Raw genomic sequence first — 23550 nt, 5'->3', positions numbered from 1 at the left:
TCTGTGGGGTTTCAGTGCCAGAGAGAAGTTCACCATCTGATAAGTCAGTTTAAATGAACTGGCAGAGACCTTGAGCATATAATTGTAGGGGAGGTCAACAATATACCTTAATGTAGTGGTTTATTCTGAGATGTAGATAAGCATCACTTTGACTCAATCCATTCGGATGCTTCTCCCTGCCTGGTTCTCAATCTTTGTGTTTGTAAAGGTCATAGGAAAGTAAGCACACTCTTGGAGCTAGAGGATGTGATTAATATATATATATATATATATTTTTGTTTTGGCAAACACTGTTGTAGCAGTCTCTTGAATGAAAAATAAGGACAGTGAAATTCCTACTACAAAACTGAATAATAAGTGTGATGACCATTGTTTCTTCTATATGACCTCTGTGTGTCGCTCCTAATATTTTTCATTTATCACACAATTCAACTATATTCTATTTCACTAGTATCCATAGATCTATCTATGTATAGATATGCCCATGTCACAAATGAAAATAATACATGGAGAAGTCAATAAACTTGTTCAGCACCACGCAGCTACTAGGTATGAAAGCTTGAACTACGATTTTTGAGCTCAAAGAATAGAGGTTCATTACAGAGAGAGAGAGAGAGAGAGAGAGAACTATTCCATTACAGTTTTTGAAATTTACCACCATGAATGTCCTCTGAATGTCTGAATGTCTCTTTCTCGAGAATGGGAATGATAACATAGAGCAGTGTTTTTAAAAAGTCCGGTCTCTTGTTCTGCTTAAAAAAGATTATTGCACTTGAAACTAGTATAGTGTCAAGTATGACAGCATCACTTAATTAAAATTGAGTAGCCAGTTATTTGTGATTGAGTATCATGTAACATTGGAATTTTTTTAAAGATTTTTTTTTACCGAAGGTAGAGGGATTGGGAGAGGAAGGGGAGGGATAACAAGGGGCCCAGAACTCCATCCTTGGCTCCTATGTAGGTGGCACAAAGTCAGATACTTAGGCCATGATGTAACTTCTCAGACACTTTAGCAAGAAAGTGGCTCAGAAAGAGAATAACCTTGACTTGACCTGGCACTCTCAAATGGAATGCCAACATCACCAAAGGGTCTAACCGGCAGCACAATAGCATAAGCTCTATAGGACTATTATTTTAAAATGTATTTAATTTGACAAAAAAGATATGTGCTTTTTTCTTGACTTCTCCTCATTTCCAACCTCTCAGCCTCCAACATAGCCATGTGGATATGCATTTGGAGCATGAAAACCTTTAGGGAAGATACAAAGTTTCTGCAAGAAGTGGAAACTGAAAACCATAAATTTCAAATCTAAGCTTTTTTCCATACAATGATGTAAAATATATGCAAAACACATACATGTTAAGTGTCCTAAATTTTGCACAACGCTCATAGTGGCACCTGAGCTTTGTAAGAGCAAAGGTAAAAGGTTTCATGATAGGATTTCAAATTTAGATTTGAAATTTAGATATTTTTCCTTATTGTAATTGCTTTGAAATTTAGATCTTTTTCTTTATTGCAATTGTCCTTGTTTTCTTTGAAGTGTATGTATAAAAGATAAATGAGAGAAAGAGAGTGAGCGAGCATCTACCTGCTGGCTTACTGCCAAATGCCTACAATGCCTGGGAGGTCAGAATTCAATCCAGTCTCCCGCATGTGTGACAAGGACTCAGCTACTTGTTATTTGCTACCTGCCAGAATGTACTGTTGCAGGAAACGGAATCAAAAGCAGCAAAGCCGGGGCTCAAACCAAGCTCTCTGATGTGGCACGCGGGTATCCTGGCAGTGTCAAACATTGCCCCAAATGCCTGACTCTGTTTGATCACTCTCATCCTGAAAATGTTACTTAAATATTTGTTCATTCTTGATGGAACCTTACTGCTCAGGAGGAAGCCACTGAACTACAAGAGTACATTCGTTTTTACATGGATTTTGTTGTATAAGATATGTCCAGTGATGCATTTCATTAAAGAATGTTCTAAAAGTAGTTTTTTTTTTTCATTGCACAAGTCCAACACTCATTTCTGTTAGGCACCTACTGCTGGCGTTCTGGGACAAGATCAACATAAAAAGGCAAGCTGTATTTTTACACAGAAAAAATAAACTTGCTAAAATAGAAATCAAGAAATCAATCCTATGCAACAAAGCAATCTATAGCTACCAAAAAAAATGTATCTGAGAATACGTTTAACCAATGAAGAGAAGGATCTCCACAAGGGAAATTGTAAAACACTGATAAGCAAAAATGTAAAGACATACACAAATATGGGAAATATTCCATATTCATGGATTGTAAGTTAGAATATTATTTTTTAAAAATGCTGTCCAGAGCAATCTACAAAGGCAGTGAAAGGCCCATCGAAACACTGATGACATTCTTGGTGGTTTTCAAACACACCAGACAGAATGTTGTCCTGGGTATATATCACATTAGCACTGTGGACAGTGCAGCACAGGAGGGGTGTTGCAACTACGCTGAGAATGTTCTTCCCTCTGCTGTCTGTGGGAGCTCCCACTGCTGTTTTATAGTTAAGTATTCCTTTCTCAGTAGGGCTTCCTTCGTGATGACCCAGCATATAATTGCACCTACTCACTCAAGTGTCTTATTTTCTCAAAGGCTTTCTTTCATGTTTTGTAATTAACTCATTTGTTATCTTTCTTGTAAACTTTCTGTATCACCTTACTAAAACCACAGTTTGTTATTTGGGTGGTTGAGATTTTACTAGTGTATTTTAATGCTTTCTATTTATTTGGGGTTTTTAATATTCTGTATGAAGTAGTTTCCACCTGTGAGAGAAAGGTTTAAAAGTTGTACTTCTGGCGCTTAGGTTATTTATTTTAATGATGTCAATTCTATCGATTTTGTTGCACATGTCAGGATTTCGTATTTTATGGTTGAGAAATATGCCTGGCTGAAATTTCTTTATCCATTCATTCATTCATGGGCATCAGGATGAGTCAGTTTCTTTGCTATTGTGAATTGATCTGCAGTAAACATGGGAGTACTGGTATCTTTTTTACATGCTCAGTTCATTTCCTTTGGATATAGTCCCAGATGTGTGATAATTGGGCAATATAGAATATCTATTTTCAATTTGTTCTGAAATCTCCATGCTGCTTTCTGTAATAATTGTACTAATTTGCATTTCCACCAGTGTATTAGCATTCTCTTTTCTACAAAACCACACCGTCATTTCTTATTTTGTTACTTTTGGATAAGAGTCATTCTAACTGGAATGAAATAATATCTCATTTCGACTTTGTTGCATTTCTCTAATGGATAGTGATCCCTGGAACTTTTGTGTGTGTTTGTTGGTCATGTATATTTCTTCTTTTGAAAAATACCTAAATCCTGCTCTTGCAATACATGAAATTCATTCCCTTTATATAAATAAATATTTAAATAAAAAAGAATAGTCCTCCATAAGGAGTAAGGAGGCTCCAGACAGAAGAGCTTGAAGGAGGAGGATGGCAGCTGATAGATGGATGGAAGTTGGGACGGTAGTTCATGTGATCAATGAGGAGGGGCAAGGACTTTAAGGGTGGCGGACTTGGGTAGAGCAACCCTGTAAGGCAATTCTGGAGGAGGTAAAGGATGAGAAAGAATGGGGATCTAGGCCTGCCTCAGAGGCAAGGGGAAGATAAAGGGCAGAGAAGATGCAGCTTGCAGGATATCCTACTCAGTGGCTTCTGTTTACTGGATTATTACCGAATGTGAAGGAAGTGCCTAAGCATAAAGTTAAGGATTTAATGCAGTTCCTGGTTTGTACACTTAAGGAGCGGAGGCGATGTGGATGAATTAGAGGTCTTCTGAGAAGGTGACTCTTAAGTCTGTAGGTTTACAAAATCAGTGCATTTTAAAAATTGTTATTCATTTATTTAATAGGCACATGTGTGTACACCGAGACATGCACACAAATTCCAGGAGGCCTGATCTGCTGGTTCGCTGCCCTGGTGTCAGCAAAGGCTCCAGGCCAGGCTCAGTCTTTCCCACGTTGGTGACGGGAAGGGAGTCACCTATGCCATCCCTGCTGACTCCTCGGATCTGTTTTGGCAGGCAACTGGAGTCTGGAGCCAGTGCCAGGGACCAAAAGCAGGCACACCCCTGTGTCCAAACCTGTTCCTTAGACTGCTGGGCCCAATGCTTGCCTCTCCCTAGTCAATGAATCTTTATTGAATGCCTACTGCATGCCTAAATTTTGTGCCGAGTATCTAAAATGGGTATATTGAAGGTCTCAATGAGTCCAGAATTTATCATAGTCGACAAATATTGAGTACTTAATATGCATATTATTATTCCGATGTAATTGTGAGAAACACTGTAGGAGTCAAAAAGTGATTGTAAGATGCCAGATGAAGGAAGAATGGACTGGAACGAGCAGAGAGGCAGAGAAGGGAGAAAGTGAAGATATCCAGGCACAGAAATGAGTTAACGAAACATCTGACACAGGGTGTTTGAGAGCGACTATACTTCCCACAAAATATACCATGGGGTCTGTAGGGCACTACGGGCATGCCTAACATTTATGTGACTAAGCCAGGGCATGAAACCACTGGAAAAGTCCTGGGTTCTGGGAAGCCTAACCTTTCATCTAGAGTTCTAACAAGGTGCATGGAATATCCTGATGTTACTGATGAGCTATCCTGATGTTCTGGTTAATTTGGCATTTCTCAACGGTTTGCAATGATTAAATTCATTCATTTATTTAGCAAATATGTAGTTGAGAATCTGATACTACATTTAATCTGTGTTAACTTTATAAATAGTATAAATCAACACATAGATGAGCTGTGAAATTTGGATTGCATACGAAGAGATTGGGACACCTTGATGGGGGGAAGTTTTCTGTAATTTTTAAATTAATGTTGTCAGTATAATGGAATAAGTCTGAGCTATATTGTAAACAATTCAACCTGCAATCAACAGAATTCTCATTTATCTACACAAAGAAACTAAACAAATAACTCAGGAAATGATTCATGAACTTAGACAAAATAATCCAGTTAGTTACCAGGATAAACTGAAACTGCTATCTGCAAGTGTCCAGGTACACAGTCTATAATCATTTTTTGATAAGATTTAGTTGTTTCACTTGAAAATCAGAATTACAGAGAGAAAGAGGGAGAGTCCAGAGAGAGATCTTCCATATGTGGGTTCACTCCAAAATGATCATGTGGCCAAAGCTGGGAGTCGGGAGTTTCTTCCTGTTCTCCCACATGGAAGCAGAAACTAAGGCCCTGGATTCTCCTTTGCTGCCTTCCCTGACTGTTAGCAGTATATATCTGAAGTGCAGTATCCAGCATTCGAACCAGTGCCCTCATAAGATGCCAGTGCTTGCAGGCAGATGGTTAGTTAGCTATGCCACCATGCTGGAACCTATATTAATTTTAAATTGCATACTTCTATAAGCATATGAGAAGCAAAAATATGGGATTGCTTATCTTGGCTATAGGTTATTAAAATCCTGTGAAACCATGTGCAAATTCATTGAACATTGTTTCAGATCATCAGTGCATGGCTGCTTAATGCTTTCTAGATTTTAAAAGCTTAGCTTTTTTATTTGTATAAATAAGGTTTTAGCACACTATAAATCTCCAACAGTAATTTCTATCACAAAGGTCCGTATTGTTTAAGGTCCCGAGGAAGATACAGGCGCGGAAGAGATTTCACTGCTCTTTCTTCTGGTTCCCAGATGTAAACTTCTGACTGTGTAGAGAGAGAGAGAGACATCCGGGTGTGTGTCCATGGCAATCTGCTCGCTGAGCCTAGGAAGTCACAGTGGCAGTAGCCGTGAAAAGAGTCAATTGTGTTTGCAAAAAATTCTCACCACATGCCTTGAATTCAAAGAATCAACTTCATTAAAATCATAAATCATCCATTGATCTCCTTTGAACTGAAATGTCGTTGGTGGTCGGTGATATTTTAAAGATTGACATTTTTAAAAACAGATTAAAAACAAGAACATTTGGGGGAATATTGGCAACTGTGGAATAAAACCTCCGATGTCTTTTATTCCTGATGATATTTTAGTGGTTACTTGCTGTACCTCTCTTGGTTGTAGAACTGAACGTGATATGGAGATTGGTAATGTGCATTCACATAGTCCCTTATGTGCCATGCACCGCTTTGCTGGTTTTTGCATATGAGAAATTTCTAGTTTTCTTGTTATATGCAAGAGCATTGCTAAGTTTTCCCATAGGTACTTGGTTGTACCAGGAGATGGGGATGGACATTACTCCTGGTAAGCACTGTCACTGAATCTTTATATTCATCTACATATCTACCCCTTTGATGGACAGGGAAGCTGAATCAGGGTGATATAGCTTTATCACTGAATGCCTAATTATCCAGTAGCAGTGCATCTCACTGATCAGCAGTGTATTCTCAGGCTACTGTTTGATCGGGGCGTGTTCAGGTAGAAGGTTGGGAACACAGTCTCAGTGGTTCTGGGAGCAATCTTCTTGAGAAATGCCAAACTTCTCTGCCAGAGAATGCCCCTAGCTCTGAGACCTGAGAGCTTTCTGGACAATTCATCCTCACAACAAACATTCCTGTGCGAGACACTGTGATCCAGTAAGCTAAGTCTCCACCAGCAGTGTAAACATCCCACATACTTGTTCCTGTTCTGGCTGATCCACTTCTGGTCCATCTCCCTGCTTATGCCCTGGGAAAGAGGATGGCCCAAATCCTTGGGTCCCTGCACCCACATGGGAGACCCAGAAGGAACTGTTGGCTGTCAGCGTTGGACCAACCCAAGTCTGGCCATTGTGGCCATCTGGGAAGTGAACTAGTAGGTGGTAGAGTCTCTCTCTCTCTCTATGTAACTGCGTTTCAAATATAAATAATATGTTTAATATATTTTTAAAAGCATTCCTTTCATTTAATATTATATGAGACAAGACATTCTAGTTAGTTGGAGGTAAATAAATACCATCTAAAGTGGGAAAGTTAAATAATCAGCTTCATGATAGTAACTGTTTTCTTAGATATCCAGTGAAGTTGGTCGCTAGTGCATGTTTAATTGCACTTTCGAATGTTAAAGCATTGAAAATTGAAGGACCTGAAGTATTCTTCTGCTAGTTTGGGACCCCCCTTGTGCACAAAATACATATTCTAAGACTTAATTTCCAATGTTAAATAAACATGTCTTTGGCTAGACATACTATGAATCATTAGGCAAACATCTTCCACCAAAAAATGCTTGCTCTTTCTTATTTAACTATCACGATTATCATGTTAGACACTACAGGGGTATGTTAATTATCTTGAGGTGTCCCAGTAGCCCAGTAACTTCAGGGCAAAATGCCAGCAAAGTCCTCATTGAAATCCAGGCCAAAAGCACTGCATCAGTTTGTTCAGTGTCTTGACATCCTCACAAAATGGTAAACCTGGTGAGAAAACATATTTGTTCCAGCTGAGTTAACTATTCCAAAACAAATAATATCCAGACCCTGGCCAACCATCTGTAATCATGTATAAAAGTACCTAATGAGATGAACTATCCAAAGCTATTAATTATGTGCCGAACAGGAATGCTTTAAAAAAAAGTATTGCTCCTCTGAGTACAAGAAATTATATCAAGGCAGGCTGATGAACAATTTTGAGTATTTGCCATTGCAATGACCATTCAGGTTTCAGGCAAAATTTGAGAAGAGTTGTTGCAACAGGGATCCAGTTCAGCCTTTGCTGATGTGGGTCAGGATAGGTTGCCAATTTTAAGACTTAAAGATAATGTGTTAGCAGTGATGATTGAACTAAATCGTCTCTTCTAAAGGGTTGACTATGGAGGACACAGCAATAGCACGATGAAGACAAAACACTCCATGGACAATGAATTTACCCACATGAGAAGATGCCTGGCCAAAGATTGAGACATAAATTGAACTGAGTATTGAGCAGAAAAAGTGAAACAAATAAAATGATTCTGTCAGTCAAAAGACCACCCGAATACTCTTTGCCAATTGCACCAATAGTATTTGAACATTTTTGCTCACTTCACATAAGTGAAGCTTGCCCAATTTCCCTGCTTAATGGATAGACACTTACATTTGGGTCTAATTTCACCTAAGCCTTTCAAAAATAAGGCACACTTCAGGGCTAGAGGGTAGAGTTGGTTGGGATGAGTTGGACTTCATTGCCCAATTATGTAAATAAGAGCTGCATGGGATGTGGTTCAGAACAAACCAGTCCACTATACACACTGGCAGAAACAGAAACCAAGGTTGGAGCCCAGCCCAGTGGGAGTTATTGGGGGTCTGCCTGACTGGGCTGCAGCTCCTGAGGGTGTACATGAGGGCCAACTGTGTGGAGGGCAGGTTTGGCTCGTGCTGCATCACCTAGTGGTTTGTGTAAGAAATGGGACTGGGACAGATCTGACCTAGCAATTACAGTGTGGACATAGGCTGATGTAGGTGACAAAATGAACTGGACCCCATACATGTGGGTGCACACACGAGATAGGTCTGAGATCACCTCAGTTGAGATTTCTTTGTGAGTCTCCCCAGCTAAATCACTGAGCTTATAATTCTAACTATGGGGAGAGTGGCAGAAACTGTGGTCTGACAATGGAGTGCATCTGTCAAAACTGGACCTCCTCGGTGTCTTTGACAGAGCAGTGATGGCATACCCAGAGGCTCATGAAGGATATGTCAGACCATTGGAGCCTGCAGAAGACACCTGGTACCACAGCAGAGGAAGGAAGGCAGAACAAATTGATCAAATACCCCCGGGAAGCATGACAGCAAATATGTAAACAGAGACTCAGAGGTGGACTGTGTCAACCAATGGACCTTGGAAGGACATTCTCATCTTTGCATCGGCAAGATCAAGAGCATTTCAGAGCTCTCAAAACCACTTGAGCAGAATCCTTGAGGCGTGCTCCACATCAGGGACTTTGCAATGACAATCAGGTGGCCACTCCCCGTACCTGAGTGCTGATGCAATTGGGAGGCTAAGTGTGGCCTTTCTCCTTGTCTCTCCCTTTCCCCCAGACACAGGAAGAAGGAAAAGAAAATGTGGAAACAAAGATCTCACCCATTTTCCCCTGATCCTGGACCCTTCCCACCTTAATCAATTGTGTAAACATCAGCAAAGATAAAATTTTAAAAAAGAAAAAGAAATAAGGTTTACAAACTAATAGATGATGACCGACGTAGTCAATCTGACCATGCAGGCCCAAGAGATCATCTGTAAATTTGCAGTATTTCCTATTTGTTTTGGCTCTTATTTTAAATTTATTTTTAAAGATTTATTTATTTTGGAAAGTCATATTTACAGAATGAAGGAGCAACATTCCCCAAGTGGCCACACTGGCTCAGCTGAGCTAATCTAAAGCCAGGAGCCAGGAGTTTCTTCCTGGTCTCCTACGTGGGGGCAGGGCCCCAAGGCTTTGGGTCATCCTCCCAGGGCCCAAGCAGGGAGCTGGATAGGAAGTGGAGTTGCCGGGATATGGACCGGCATTCATATGGCATCCCAGCACTTGAAGCAGGAGGATTATCCAGATTTACTTACTTTTATTGAAAAGGCATTTTTACAGAGAAAAAGGAGAGGCAGAGAAAAAGATTCTTGTTTTGAATTATCCTGAAGTGCTTGGGTTGCCTACCGTATGCTAACTGAACTCTGATTTTCTAAGCTTCCCCAGGAAACGTGTCAGTTCTCATCTGGCCACTGTATTCAATCTCTTGGGAATAGGAAACTTTAGTTATAAAATCCTCCCCCCCACACACACAAAGAGATGAATAATAGGTCTCAATTTGTTTATGTAGTCTTTAAAATGTATTTACATATTTATCATTAATTAGGTTAAAAATCATAGATGCTTTTTCAGAATACATCTGTATCTTACATTGCAAAACTAACTTTGTAATCCTTTCAAATACATAAATAAGCATTAGAAAATGCAAAAAAATAGATATCAGGGAAATTTACCTTTCTGTATATATGTAATGTTTGTAAAATTGTGTTCACACCAGTTGATACTGGTTTACATGGTATGCATTTCTCAACACCACAAATATACCGGAAAACATCATTTTAATGGCTTTACATCACGTTCTGTTGTGGGTATTCCATGCATTAAATGTGTTTCCAGTTGTTTTAGTGTTAGGGCTGTGAATCCCATGGTATATGACTCTTGTTCTTTTTTCTGCTGTCTTCTACAATACATTTCTGGAAAGAGAATTATTCTGTCAAAGGATATAAAACATCTTAAGGATCTTGTCATCTTTTGTCGATTGACTTTCCAAAAAATATATTCTAGTTCATCCTTCCAACTGTATGCAAAGGAACACCTTCAGATTCTTAGGGTAACACCGAATACTTCAGAAATAATGGTGGACTCAGGTAATCTGATAGCCAAAAAATACTATCTCAATGTTGTTTTACTTTTTGGGTTTTTTTTTTGGTATCCATAAAAGTTCATCAGCTCTTCACAGAATTATGAATAATTGCATGTTCATATTAGCACTTTTATGCTCATATTGATTTCTTCAATGCCATAAATTTGGAATATATTGCTATATATATTTAATATATTTAACAGTTATAATAACTTCACATCTGTAATTTTCATTTCACTGAACATTTTCCATCAAGCCGTAACTGTTAGCAATCAGAGATCTGTTTATGACCGTTACCTTTATGCATAGGATGGCATTCTTCATTTTTTGTTACTTGATTCATACGCATTTCTGATGTTTCTCCCTTCTCATTGTAAATGTGAACTTTTGGGACTTTTGTAACTTCTGACTGTTGTGATAGTTCTCTGTGGTCACAGGGTAATGCTGCAGGTGTTCTTGCTGTACGTCAGGTTTAACACATTTGTGTGCAAAAATAGGGCTCCCAACAGTAATCTGATTTCTGTTGCTATATAATGACGCACAATGATTGTATGGCTAATAATTTAAAAGCATGTAAGAGTGGCACATCGTATTAATACATAACAAAATGGCACATCCTTTTACAATTTAATCATTTCTCTGCTTATCTTTCATGGTGTTTTATTCAGCTTGATTCTCCTCTCGCTTTTAATGTTATTTTTAGATCTTTCTAATTGTTTTTACACATGCAGATATCTTGATCTTTGCTCCTGTGAACACCATCTTATTACCAAATGGATTTTTCTCTTTTAGTGGAACAAAATCACTATCAGTTTGGGATATAAAACAAAGAAGTTATAATGATTATAGCTTTGTATAATAACTCAGAGTTCTTTATCATTTTCTTGGAATATCAAGAAAAGAGGTAAATGGGAAAATATTTAATTTTCCTTAGATATTATTTTACACATAAAGCCTAACCAAGGCTAGCTCAATGGAAACAGTTATCGCTCAAGTACAAGAAGTACTTTCCAAGTCAAAAATTAGCTTTGTATCTTTATATCCAATATGTGCAGAATGTTTTAAATGAAATTTTATGCTTTAAAGACATATATGTTAACTTGAGAGTGATATATATATATGTATCTATTTTACTTTGTAGAAAAAGCAAGCTACCAATAAATATTGTGATTAGATGCAGATAAAGTACAAGTTATTATACATGCAAGCACATGCATAAAATTATGAACTGAACTTATCCTGAGTTGCGGTTTCGAGTGGCAGGTGATTTTTTAAACTATTTTTGCCTGTGTTTTCTAATTCATTTAAAACAGAGATTCATTAATAGTTATCTGATAAAGATAAAAAATTGTAACATGTTTTTCAAAAAAAGTCCATCAACTTTAGAAACATAGTTAAACCACTTTATGCAAAATGTGTCATATACAAAAATACAGAAAAATACACCAGTCATGTTCCTAGTTAGACTGTGAATATTTTGATTTTCATTGAAAAACTTGTAGGTTTGGTAGACATATGGCCAGCACCCAGATTCTCTGGAAAAGCATAACTAGTCCTCAGTTGTTTTTTTGTTTGTTTTTTGGTTTTTTTGTGTTTATTTGCTTTGCAATATAATTGTTTACCTCCAAATTCCTCCCTTGTTCTAAGAGAAAGATTAAACTTTCTTGGCTATCCCACTACCAAAATTAGGCTGTGGAAGAAATGATTCCCTTTGTTCTTTATCCTTTGTAGAAAAGCTTCCATTACCGTAATAGTTTTACAACTTTTTCTTTGTTGGCATAGTGCCTGGGCCTGAAGCACCAACTTTTTCATTTCTTTACCTTGAAATAGAGATTGCTTAGATCCTCATAATTCCTGTTTTCCTCAAATTTACAATATAGATTAATATTGTGTTCTCTTATAAGTTGGTAGTTAGATGTTTGGACTCCAAAAAGTATGTTAATTTTTAAATGTTTGCAGATAGGAGAAAGCCAGTGGAAGTCTTTCATCTCAGAAGCAGATGAACTTGAGAAATAAATGATTTAAGTGAAAATAATATACAGGGTTTTTCTTTTTCTAATGAGAGTTGTCTCTTTAAAGACTTGTTTTATTTCTATTTGAAAGGCAAATTTGCTGAGAAAAGTAGAGACAGAGAGAGAGGTCTTGCCTCCACTGGTTCACTCCACAAAAGGCTGCAAAAGCCAGAGCTGAGGCAATATGAAGTCAGGAGCTAGAAACCTCTTCTTGGGGTTCCTTGCATGCAGGTGCAAGGCCCAAGGGTTTGTGCCATGCTTCGTTGCTTTCTTAGGCCATAAGCAGGGTGCTGGATTGAAAGTGGAGCAGCTGGGATATGAACCAGAGCTCATGTGGGATGTTAATGCTTGCAGGCTGAAGATGAGCTGTTACTATACCATGTTGACCCCATAGAGACGAGCTGTTACTATACCATGTTGACCCCATAATATATAAGTTTTTAGAAGAAGTATAATTTTAGGACTTTAGCTCCACCTTAATTTATTGAAGAGTGTTCAATAAGTTTGTGGGAAATGGGAACAAAAGACAAGATGGCTACAAATTTAAAACAAACAAACAAAAAATAGAACCTTTATTTTCTAAGAGAGATCTTTGCTTTTAAAATATAATGAATTTGGGCCAAGTGTGAAAGATCAATTGGCTAATCCTCCCCATGTGAGCCCGGGTCCCACGTGGACCGCAGTCTATATTCTGGCTGCTTCACTTCCCGTCCAGCTCCCTGTTTGGGAAAGAAGTAGAAGATGGCCCAAAGCTCCTGGCTCCTGGCTTTGGATTGGCTCAGTTCCAGCTGTTGCAATCATTTGGGAAGTGAACCAACAGATGGAAGCATTTGTGATAACTGCTCTATCTTTCAGGCTTTCTAAAATGGTGTAGCAGGATCTTTTTGATTGTTTCTCACTATGCTATAGTAATTAGAGAATATTATTTTATTTTTGTGATGTTTACACAGTTGATCAGAGTGGGAAGGATTGAGAGTTAGGGAAAAGTGGGTATGATCATTGTTTCCTAATATTCTATTTCTTCTTCCTGTATCTGGGGAAGGCGAGGAGCCAAACCCAGCCTCCCACCCACCTCACTATGTGTGTTGGGGAACTGCTACCTAATATCAACCAGGGTCCCAATGTGGCATATGCTCCAAAGATTCTTCCCAGGTGGTTTTGATATTTCTGAAATGCTTTTGATCTCACCAATCCAAGGATGAGGACTCCTTTCCAATGTCCATTGCCTGGCATAGTTGAGCTTACAGTCTCCATTTCACCAGATATTTGCTGTTATCATTTGACTGGGATAGTTGTCCAATTTGTTCTGCTCTCCTTCCTCTGCTATGGTACCAGATGTCCTCTGCAGGCCCCAATGGACTGTCATATCCTCAATGTGCATCAGAACCTGCTGTCTACTTCCACTGAGGAGGAGCAGTAATTGCAGTCAGATCCAAAGACCCGGGCCAGGATACTTGGGTCCCATAAGACCCCCAGCTCTGGGATACCAGGGACCAGGCACCCTCTGGCAGGTGGCCCAAGGACCCAACCCAGGACCCCCGACCCCTGCCCCCGGGCTCACGGACCTGGCACCCACCGCACAGGCAGTCCGAGGAATCCAGGCAAAGTGATCAGGGCCTCCTTGGGTCTCCTGCTCCCTGGACTCATGGACCCAGCATGCTCCATATGAGGGGCAGGGGGGCATGAAATATTCTTGAGAAACTTACATTGCTGAAAAATGTTGAAATCTAACAATAAAAAGAAAACAATTACATAAGTTTCCTGATGAGAAAAATATACTTATATATGAAATACATAATAAATAAAGTTTTGCATTCATGTGAAATCTATTTTGGCCAAACTCTGATTTAAGAAGAGTCAGTCATACACCCACTAATTCATTTGTGAAGTTGTTATTTGTAATCCTTTAATAAGAAACCATTGTATCAACACTGATGTGATTGAAAACCTGGCTCACAAAAATGTCCTTTATCCTCAAAGTAAGCTAAGAGGGAGTGAGATGTGCTTTACCCACAGAGTAAGCTGAAATGGAGAGCTCAAGTTAGTAGAGTTTGCAGCTAAGGAATGATGTCAGAGTGAGGAGGAAAGTGAACAGTAACATCTCGACTTGCAGTCTACGGATAAGATTTGGAATTATACAGAGTGAATTTTTTGCTTTTATTGTCTCTACTCCTTCCCCCTCTCCATTCTCTCTCGCTCGCTCTCTTTTTTCTGTGTGTGTGTGTGTGTGTGTGTGTGTGTGTGTGTGTGTGTGTGTGTGTGTGGTGGTGGTGGTGTCTGTGTATGTTGTTCACTCTCTTAGGGTCATGAAGCCCCTACTGTCTGTGTAATGTCCCGAGTATCACACTACATTATCTTTCTAAAACATCTCTGTTCCTACAGGGGCCAAACTCACTTAGACTGTCTAACATAACCCTTCCCATAGCAAACATAACACACGTTTAAATCCTGATTTTCTCCAGTCAGCCAATGCCATTTTATACTACAAGGGAAACAGATTTTGAAAGCATGATGACGTCTGGTTCTTCTCAAAGCATTTATAAGTAAAATTGGATTCTTCACACGAAACCTCTTCAATCAGTAGGACTTCAGGTTAAGATAAACTTGGTCCTTGGACAACCAATTCTTTGTGATACTAGTCTGTCTTTGCAGTGACCTCTTAAACGGTTTGCTTTACCCACAATGTTGGCTTTGACTCTACCTGAACTCCGGAGTTGTTTAAAATCAGTCCCTTGATTTACACTACTACCAGAACAAAGGCATTGGGGTCTACAGGGCTGGTGGCTTGGGTGGAAGGGACCTGTTGATGACATGACATGGAAAGGAGTAACCAAGATTCATTCACGCTAGGAATGATTGCTGCACATAAAAATCTAAGTCTTTAGATTTGCACACATTATTCATTTGCTTTTTCTTGGTTCTAGATTGGGCCAATGGATATTACAGACAACAGAGAAAACTCGTTGAAGAGATTGGTTGGTCCTATACAGGTAAGCATGTAATTTATATAATGAAATTTAGCATTCTTTTGAGTCACAGTCTAAAATGGTGTTGTCAGATCACCAGACCAACTTAGAACATCATGAATTATCTATAACTTGAAATAGTGATAGCCAGAAATAATACTCAGAAACCCTAGGGGAAGGTCTGGTTGGGAGAATGTAAGTGGAAATTGGATGAGCCCTAGTATACTTGGTGACCTTCTAGGAAACAGTGAGTGTTAGCGTTGGGTACTTGCAGACTGAACAGTGGGTTGCTAAGATGCAATCAGATCAAAAGGAACTTGGCTCCTTTGGACTTTATCTTTGCAGACGAAGCACAGCATCCTGTTGAATTTGGCAAAAGGAATGCTATTAGCAGTCATTCTCATCACAAAAAATTAGGAAATATGTTCAAACACAGGCAAGAATATATTAACCACTCTTTGTTTCCCTTGGGGATAACCACAAACACACATGCCAAAATAAACCAGTCATAGTCTTTTTTTGGGACAGCTTTGATTATCCTAGGCTTGGATATACGGAGTTATACATTCAATTTATTCTTGAAAACTTTTGGAGCACTTCCTGGTGTTACTGATGATGCCTGCTAAGTCATGATACTGAATCTTTGCCCAATAATTCATTGAATAGATATATTATTATTTAACAATTCTTTGTTCTTTCTATATTTGATTTTGCAAATAAAATATTACTAATAGTCATTTTCATTGCAAAAAACCTAGAAAATGTGTTCACACACAAACAAGAATATATAGACCACTCTGTTTACTTCAGGGATAACCACAAACACACAACCTTTCATAGTCTTTTTGGAACAGCTGTGATTATTCTAGGTTTGGATACACCAAGTCATGCATCAAATTTCAAAACTTAAGTAATGATAGACACATGAATACAAAGATACATATGTCTACATGATATTAACTTCTTTCATTGAAAATTCTTAATATAGAGTTACTGACTAATAATACTTTTGATGCACACTGACTACATTCTTTCTAGAAAGGCAGACCTAGGGCCCGGCACGGTGGCCTAGCAGCTACAGTCCTAACCTTGACCACACCAAGATCCCATATAGGTGCCGGTTCTAATCCCAGCAGCCCCGCTTCCCAATCAGCTCCCTGCTTGTGGCTTGGGAAAGCAGTCAAGGACAACCCAAAGCCTTGGGACTTGGCACCTGCGTGGGAGACCGGGAAGAGGCTCCTGGCTCCTGACTTTGAATCAGGACAACTCCAGCCATTGTAGTCACTTGGGGAGTGAATTAACAGACGGAAGAGCTTCCTCTCTGCTTTTCCTCCTTTCTGCATATCTGACTTTCCAATAAAAATAAATACATCTTTAAAAAAAATAAAATAAAGGCTGACCTAAATTCTGCTTTAAGTAAATGCTTGCCCCAACAAAAGACATTCTAAGATTGAAGGTTTTCAATTTGAAAGTCTACGAACAAGGCATGTTAGAAAATGCCAGGTTTTTTTAATTTGCTTTAGTTTGATTACCACTGAAGTTCACTTACTTTTATTACCTATTTGCCTTAGTTTTTGTGACATATTTTATTTTACAATATAGAAAACAAAGTCATCAAGGTGTCTATCAGAGCAGGAAAGTGAGCAAATTTAAGTACATTTATTAGTAGCTCCCTATTCTTATATCTTATTTATAACAATGACCCATAAATTATAAAAGCAAGCAAAGTAAATGCGTTAATGTTTCTATTGTTCTGTCTTAGCCCTGGGTCAGAAAGGGAAGCTCTAAGGCCTAGAGAGAGAAAGTTCTCCACTTTCGACACTAGTGGATACATTGACTCATGGGGCACTGGCTGGTGTGGTGTTTCCCGGCAGTCTGGAGCAGTGGAGTTAGCTTCTGAGCGTTCCTCATCAGCTCAAGCAAGAGCAGACCGTAGTTTTATCAGTGGATTGCAGCAGAGATAACAGTTGAAACTCTTCCTTGAACAGGTTGCTCGAATCCAGATGTGGCATCTGTAGGGTGGTGAAGTTTTCCAGGGTGGATCTGTGCATGACGAACATGTAGTTCTCAGCTTTACAGTCAAGTGCACCACCTTGCTCATAACCTAAGGCCTGCTGAATTTAGCTCCTCTTGCAATCTGTTGATCAAAGCAATAAACTCATTAAAAAGTGGCATTTGAGGATGTCCCAAAGCCATTTCATCCAAATTCCTGGAGTAATAAAAAGAGAAAAAAGTTAAATCCTTTATTCAAAAGAATATACTCTTCCATAAAAATCACCCTAAAATCAAGCCTATCGTGAAAGATATCTCTATATGAAGGTAATTATCTCTTTTGGAGCACAGTTGAAGTTTTGTAGTATTTTCTAGGTCAATCATGACTGTTCTGTGAGAAGTCATCATGCTGCCACAAGCCACTTAATGATATACAAGACATCAAACATTATTTAAATGGAATCACTTAAGTTGGTTGCTTAGGAAAGATTGCACAATTATAATATGTGAGGTAACAATATAAATCCACTGCCTACGAGATGGGTGGAGAATTAGAGGGTGGAAAATTATTACTCTGATAATTGTTTTCTTACATAAGGTTAAAGCCAAATTTTCTGTGCAGGATATATGCTGCAATTATGTTCAGAAATTGATGAAAGCAGTTCACAGTCTAATTTTTAAAACCTACTACAAAAGGATGAGCAAGGCTTGTCAGTTACTCTGTGTTGAAAGAGTGAAATGTAAACCTGGGAATATCAGCCCAAGCATCTGGTGATTTTCACAATGTCTTGATCTCCCTGAATTCCAGAAAGTAACTTCCATGCTACACAGAATCTTACATTTTCTGCAACAAAACATACACAAAGAAAACAAAGTCATTTTGCCTTTCAGTCTTAAATATCATAAAAACATAGCACAAGATTCGCACAGATGTCAGCTTTTCCTTCCATTCGAGTTCTGACTAAAACCTCAAGCCATCAGATCACTCAAGGTGATGCACTTTAACTGCTCCAGTCTTAAAACTGGTGACTACTGAAGCATAATCCCTTTTTCCTAGACTTGTAAAAATATCTGTATATTCTTTAACGTTCAGATCAACTTAACATCAGAATTCTTATATTGATATGTTCTCAATAGTGTTTAAACTTAGCCACCTTTAATGTCTTCATTGAAGGGTTACATCAGATACAAGTCAGAACCTGTTGCTGCTCTGGCCACGCTTGAATCACTACCAGACAGTTGGGTCCCTGAGAGTGAAGGATACATAAAATAACCAATTGTTTCTTAATGCAGTAGCCACCTAAATAGTGTTTCTATTTTGGTAGCTGTAAGAGAAGAAGATCCTTCCTAAGAAAAACAGAAGAGCCATTATAAAGGTTATGTGCAGTGTATTTTGATGCTTGGTTTTCGATTTTTTTTTTTTTTTGACCTGGAAGAAAATTGGCCAAGCTGAACTAACAAACCTTGGGTCTGTGTAGAATCATGAATGATTCTGTCTTGTCCAGGCCTTTCTAGAAACTGAAATGTCCTTTCGTTTCTTTAATTTTGTTTTATTTTTAACTGTTTAGGAAAAACATTTTTTTATTCAAACATATGAAAGGAAAATTCGGAGGCCTCCAGTCTGGGGAGGTCGCAGCAGGTGTCTCAGAGCGGCACCTGGGCTGCGTGTGAGGCCGTGGCCAGCGGCTCTGGCTCCGAGCTCACGGAGCTGCTGGTGCTCCTGTGTTCCTGGCAGGGCCATGTTGCAATCACAGCGGAGGCAGCTTCTCACACCAGCAGTCCTCGCAGTGTGTCAGAGCTGGCCTGCTGGGTTCCCTTGTGCTCCAGGATGCGAAAAGATGGAATGCTTCACCAAGTTGCATGTGATTCACTAGCAGGGATTGTCCCAACGTTAGTGTATGTGCTCCCAAAGCCAGCACTGAAATGTTCTTTTAACCTATCATAAATTTTTCCTTGATGCTCAACCCTCATGTATGTTTTAAAGATCCACTTATTTTATATGAAAGGCAGAGTGACAGAAAAGGAAGGGAGGAAGAGAGGAAGGGAGATAAAGAGAGAAAAACGGGAAGGGGGAGAGATTGAGAGAGATCTTCCATCCATTGATTCACTTCACAAGGGCCACACCATCTGGCGCTGGCCCAGGCAGAGGCTAGGAAAGCCAGGAAATGCATTCATTTCAGTCTGCCGCATGAATGACATGGACCCAGGAACTTGGGTCATCTTCCACTGACATCCCAAACACATTAGCAAGGAGCAGAATCAGAAATTGGATAGCCCCGACTGATGAGCATTACAGCCGATGGTTTACAGTGCTTTGCCCAAGACCAGCCCTGCCACTCCTTCTATCAAGCAAATATTCATTTCTCATTTCCACTATAGAAGTGAAAAAAATCAAGCTGCAAAAAAAAAACTACTTTAAAATCATCTCCATTTGTTAAAAATGTTCTATTGATACAATTATACAAGACAAGCCTGGGAAGAGGCACATCAGGCAGTTGACCAATTGACCTTGAAGAGTGATCCCGTGGACAGATGGACAAATGCACTGCTGTGGGAGGCAGGAACCTTCTCTTCACTGTCTGTACTCTTCCCGTGAGGTCAAGAAAGGACAAACACATGGGAGCCAATCACTTCAACCTGCTTAGATTAGTTTTAGGTCTGGAGGCAGAGTGCTTGGCTAAGTCCCTTTGGGAAGATAGCGAAGTAACCTCATCAGAGCACCGAGTGTCTACTGCAAGGCTCCTGGCCATCACGCACCTGCAGCCTCATCACTATGCATTCCAGCTTCCTAGCCTGTATGTCTTGAATAATGCCCTATTGAATTCTTGATGGATTAAATAGATGTTTCAAATAAGCATTGCTGTAGGAAGGCAAGGAAGCAAGTATGCTGAAAGTCGGCGAGATTATTCTCAAAAAGTGTTTTAACTGAACCCCAAGCTGTCCCAAAGCTGAAAAAGGGTTTATTTTATTTTCAATTGAATGTATATACATTGCACAAAAAAGGGGAGTTGGCAGGATGATATATGAGCTTAAGCTAGTGTATCAGCCCGTGTTTCTGAAGTAGATGCATTAGGGAAAAGATAGTACCTCAACAGAAAGAGTTAAGCCACTTGTTTTGATTTTTATTTGCTCTTACACTCCCAGGTGATGCTTCCTGACACGGCTGTGGCCTGTTACTACACGTACTGTTTTGTGATATGCTTCTGTGATAATAGTCTGTGGATATCTAAGAGTGTATTGTGACTTCTTCAGTTTACACACAACCATAAACATTAGCTTCTCCTACGGCAAAGCTTTGTTTCCTTCACCGCTGTAACCCTGGGCATAAATCAATTACACACATATAGTAGCAACAAATATTCAGCAATTCTAACTCTGCTTCCCGCAAGCTGTTTGTGGTACAGATTAATTTCACCTACTAAGAATCATAAGTAATAATTTCAGGGAAATATGCTATATCCTGAGATATACAAAAAATAAATATTGTATTACAAGTTCAGAGCAGGTTTTCAGAGCAGTCATAGAATAGGAAAAGCTGCATTTTGTAGTCTTTTACTATCTGGAAATTGATACAAGCAATGACCAATCCAACTTTCTGTGCATCTTAGTCCTTTTTTTTAAATGCAAATGGGATTTTTGCAATTCTTTGGTCTAAATGCATTCAGTTACTTTCCATCACCTACAGAAAATTTTAAAAAATAATAATTCTTAACTGTGACCGAGAGTGGTTTTCACCATCCTGTTCTAACCCTCACAGCTGCCTTTCCCTCTGCCTGCTAATAAGCCAGCCTTCTCCTTCTGATTCTGTCGTCTCCTTCTTGCTGAATATCAGACCTCTGAACTTCCTTCAAGTGTAATTTTCCTGTTCCACAGCAAGAGAACAAAGCTTACTTTACTGCACTGACCCTATGCACACCTCTTCATTGTAACACAGGCACGGCGGGTGCTGTCTTACTCATCCTCCCTGTTGCACAGGGTGGTGCCTTGCATGTGCTCAATGAGAGAGCACAGCATGAATGGACAAAGCTGGAAAACAGATCACATCGGAAGAACCAGAGTAGTCACTTGGGCAGAGTCACATAGTGAACAGAAACCTGGAAACTTGAACCTGGAGGTGGAAAATAGTGCAAAGCACATGACTTTAGGTCTATAGCTCTTTGTGTAGATAAATATTTTAAAACTGCTTGTTCCAACGTTGCTGTGGTCTTTGGCGTTAGGTATGTGTCTTTTCAAGGAAAATATTAAAGAGAACTGTGAGTTCTTCTTTTTGCTTGTTTGTAGTTTCTAGCTTTTCTACACCAAACATATGTTTGTTTTATAATTGAGTTTGTGAAAGTGAACTTATAGCTGCATTTGATATGAGGTGTTTACTCATTTTTATTCTAGGAGTACTTCAGGAGTTGTTTTGCATCACAGAACATCTTCTGCCTTCCCTAGTTCCTCACTCTGGAATGACCTAATTGTTTGAAAATTCTGAGCAGACCTTGGGTATTTCTATATGGCCATACCAAGTGAACATGGGAGATAGTATATAATCATCTATACTCCAAAGGAGTAGGTAAAAAAAAAAATACGATTACTGTGGAAATGGCTAGTATTCTCTTAGAAAAATGATCAGATTATATGTTTGCCTCTGATCTGGACTTGATCCAGCTAGCATTCCAGCGAGGGCACTTAAAGTATCGCACAACTGGATCTTCTGCTCTGCTGTGGTGTAATAACCTCACTCTGCATTCATTTCACAATCCGGGATCATTATCCCAACTCAGTGTGAATCAGTTCCTCATAGTTGATGGTCTGAATTGCTGCCAACTCAAGTCACATTTTCTGCATCATTTAGCAGAGAGGATAGCATTTTTAAAAGTCGGAAAAAATCAGGCGAATCTTCCACAGCCGGCATCTGTCCTCAAAAGGTGCTCCGGAGCAGGAGCTGCCTCTGGAACTCAACGTCTTGTGCAGATTGATTGACGATGTTACTGACCTATAGATCAAAGGATTGTCCATTCCAATTCAGCCCTTTCTAAGTGAGTCTCTCTCAACATGAGAGTCCATTTTCTCTTGAGAGGAGGAAAGTGCGTCTTTTGAGAGCAGCCCCTATTGTTTCCTTTGTAGCACAATAATTACATCCTTCGTTTCCGTGGAGATAATCAAGAAACCCAGGCAGTCTCTGAGATTTCACAGTGTGTTTGGAGAGAAAGTTCCATGTCTTTTAATTATGATCCTTTACAACCAAAATGTACCTATATGGTAAATTACAGTAACTCTCCTGCTTTCCATTAGTGGGGATTGTTTGTTCATTTTTAAGCACAAAGAAGAATGCTAGCTTTAAAATTCCAAATCCCAGTGCTGCATTTTTATGCCACCAACATTTCTCAAAGTAAATTGGTTGGAAAATGAAGTTCTGGCATAGGACGCAAATTCCTCTAATGTATCTGGCCTTCGTTTAATCATTTATGAGCATCATGGGAAGATGTTTATGTAGATTAACTACCACAGAGATCTAAGGAACTATATTTATTTGATCCTAACTAATATTTGGCCATAAATAGATAATCACACCACGTTCTGATTTCCTAATGTTAAGCAATTAAACAGCTAGCAGCTGCTGGCCAGAAAACATGAAGCTTTGCCAAGTTGCTACATGTAAGTTTGCACAAGATTTAGATTATCTTAGAATTATTGTAAAATCTGTGGAAATGCATATTCCTTAGGAAAATTGATTGTGTTATTAATGAACAATTATTGATTACTGCTTGATAGTGTTAAAACCCATGCTAAATTATCACTGATGGTTATGTGGTAGATGGTGCTTGTGATATATTAAAAAAACCAGTAAGTCTTTCTAATAATCTGTATTAACATGTTTTATATTCGAATGACACTGTGGACAGTAAAATACAGTGGCAATGAGGAATTAGTTTAAAATAAGAGCATTCTTAAATGTTTACAATCAATCCCCATTAAAAGTAAAGTTGTCAAATGAACAATTACAGTCATAAGCAGTGAAATCCACTTTACGTACAGATCCCAGAGCATCTGGACTAGTGCTTCCAGGATTGCATAGATCATCGGACCATTGAGAGGATGCACAGGGAAAAGCAGCTGGGTGTGACTTCCAGAGTTTCTGATTCAGTAGTTTAAAGGCAGGGACCACACAGTTAGTGCCTAATGATGTCTCAGATGTCTTTGTTCCTATTGACCCGAAGATCCCCATAGTGCAGTCTACAAGATCTAGATCAGTCTC

General features: G+C 39.1%; 1 protein-coding gene across 1 annotated transcript in view; it reads left to right on the top strand.

Annotated features, from left to right (window-relative positions):
• The window catches only part of PTPRZ1 (protein tyrosine phosphatase receptor type Z1), a 116716-nt gene that overhangs the window by 21849 nt on the left and 71317 nt on the right, over positions 1–23550 (top strand). The window contains exon 2 of the mRNA XM_041001920.1: positions 15273–15338. Coding sequence (XP_040857854.1) covers positions 15273–15338 — 66 coding nt within the window. The remainder of the gene's footprint in view (positions 1–15272; positions 15339–23550) is intronic.

This window comes from Ochotona curzoniae, unplaced genomic scaffold (genome assembly GCF_017591425.1).
Source record: "Ochotona curzoniae isolate NIBS_2020 unplaced genomic scaffold, NIBS_Ocur_1.0 scaffold_2476, whole genome shotgun sequence".
NCBI classification, from domain to species: Eukaryota; Metazoa; Chordata; class Mammalia; order Lagomorpha; family Ochotonidae; genus Ochotona; species Ochotona curzoniae.
Note: the sequence above shows the minus strand (reverse complement) of the source record. Positions and strands in the feature narration are given on the sequence as shown.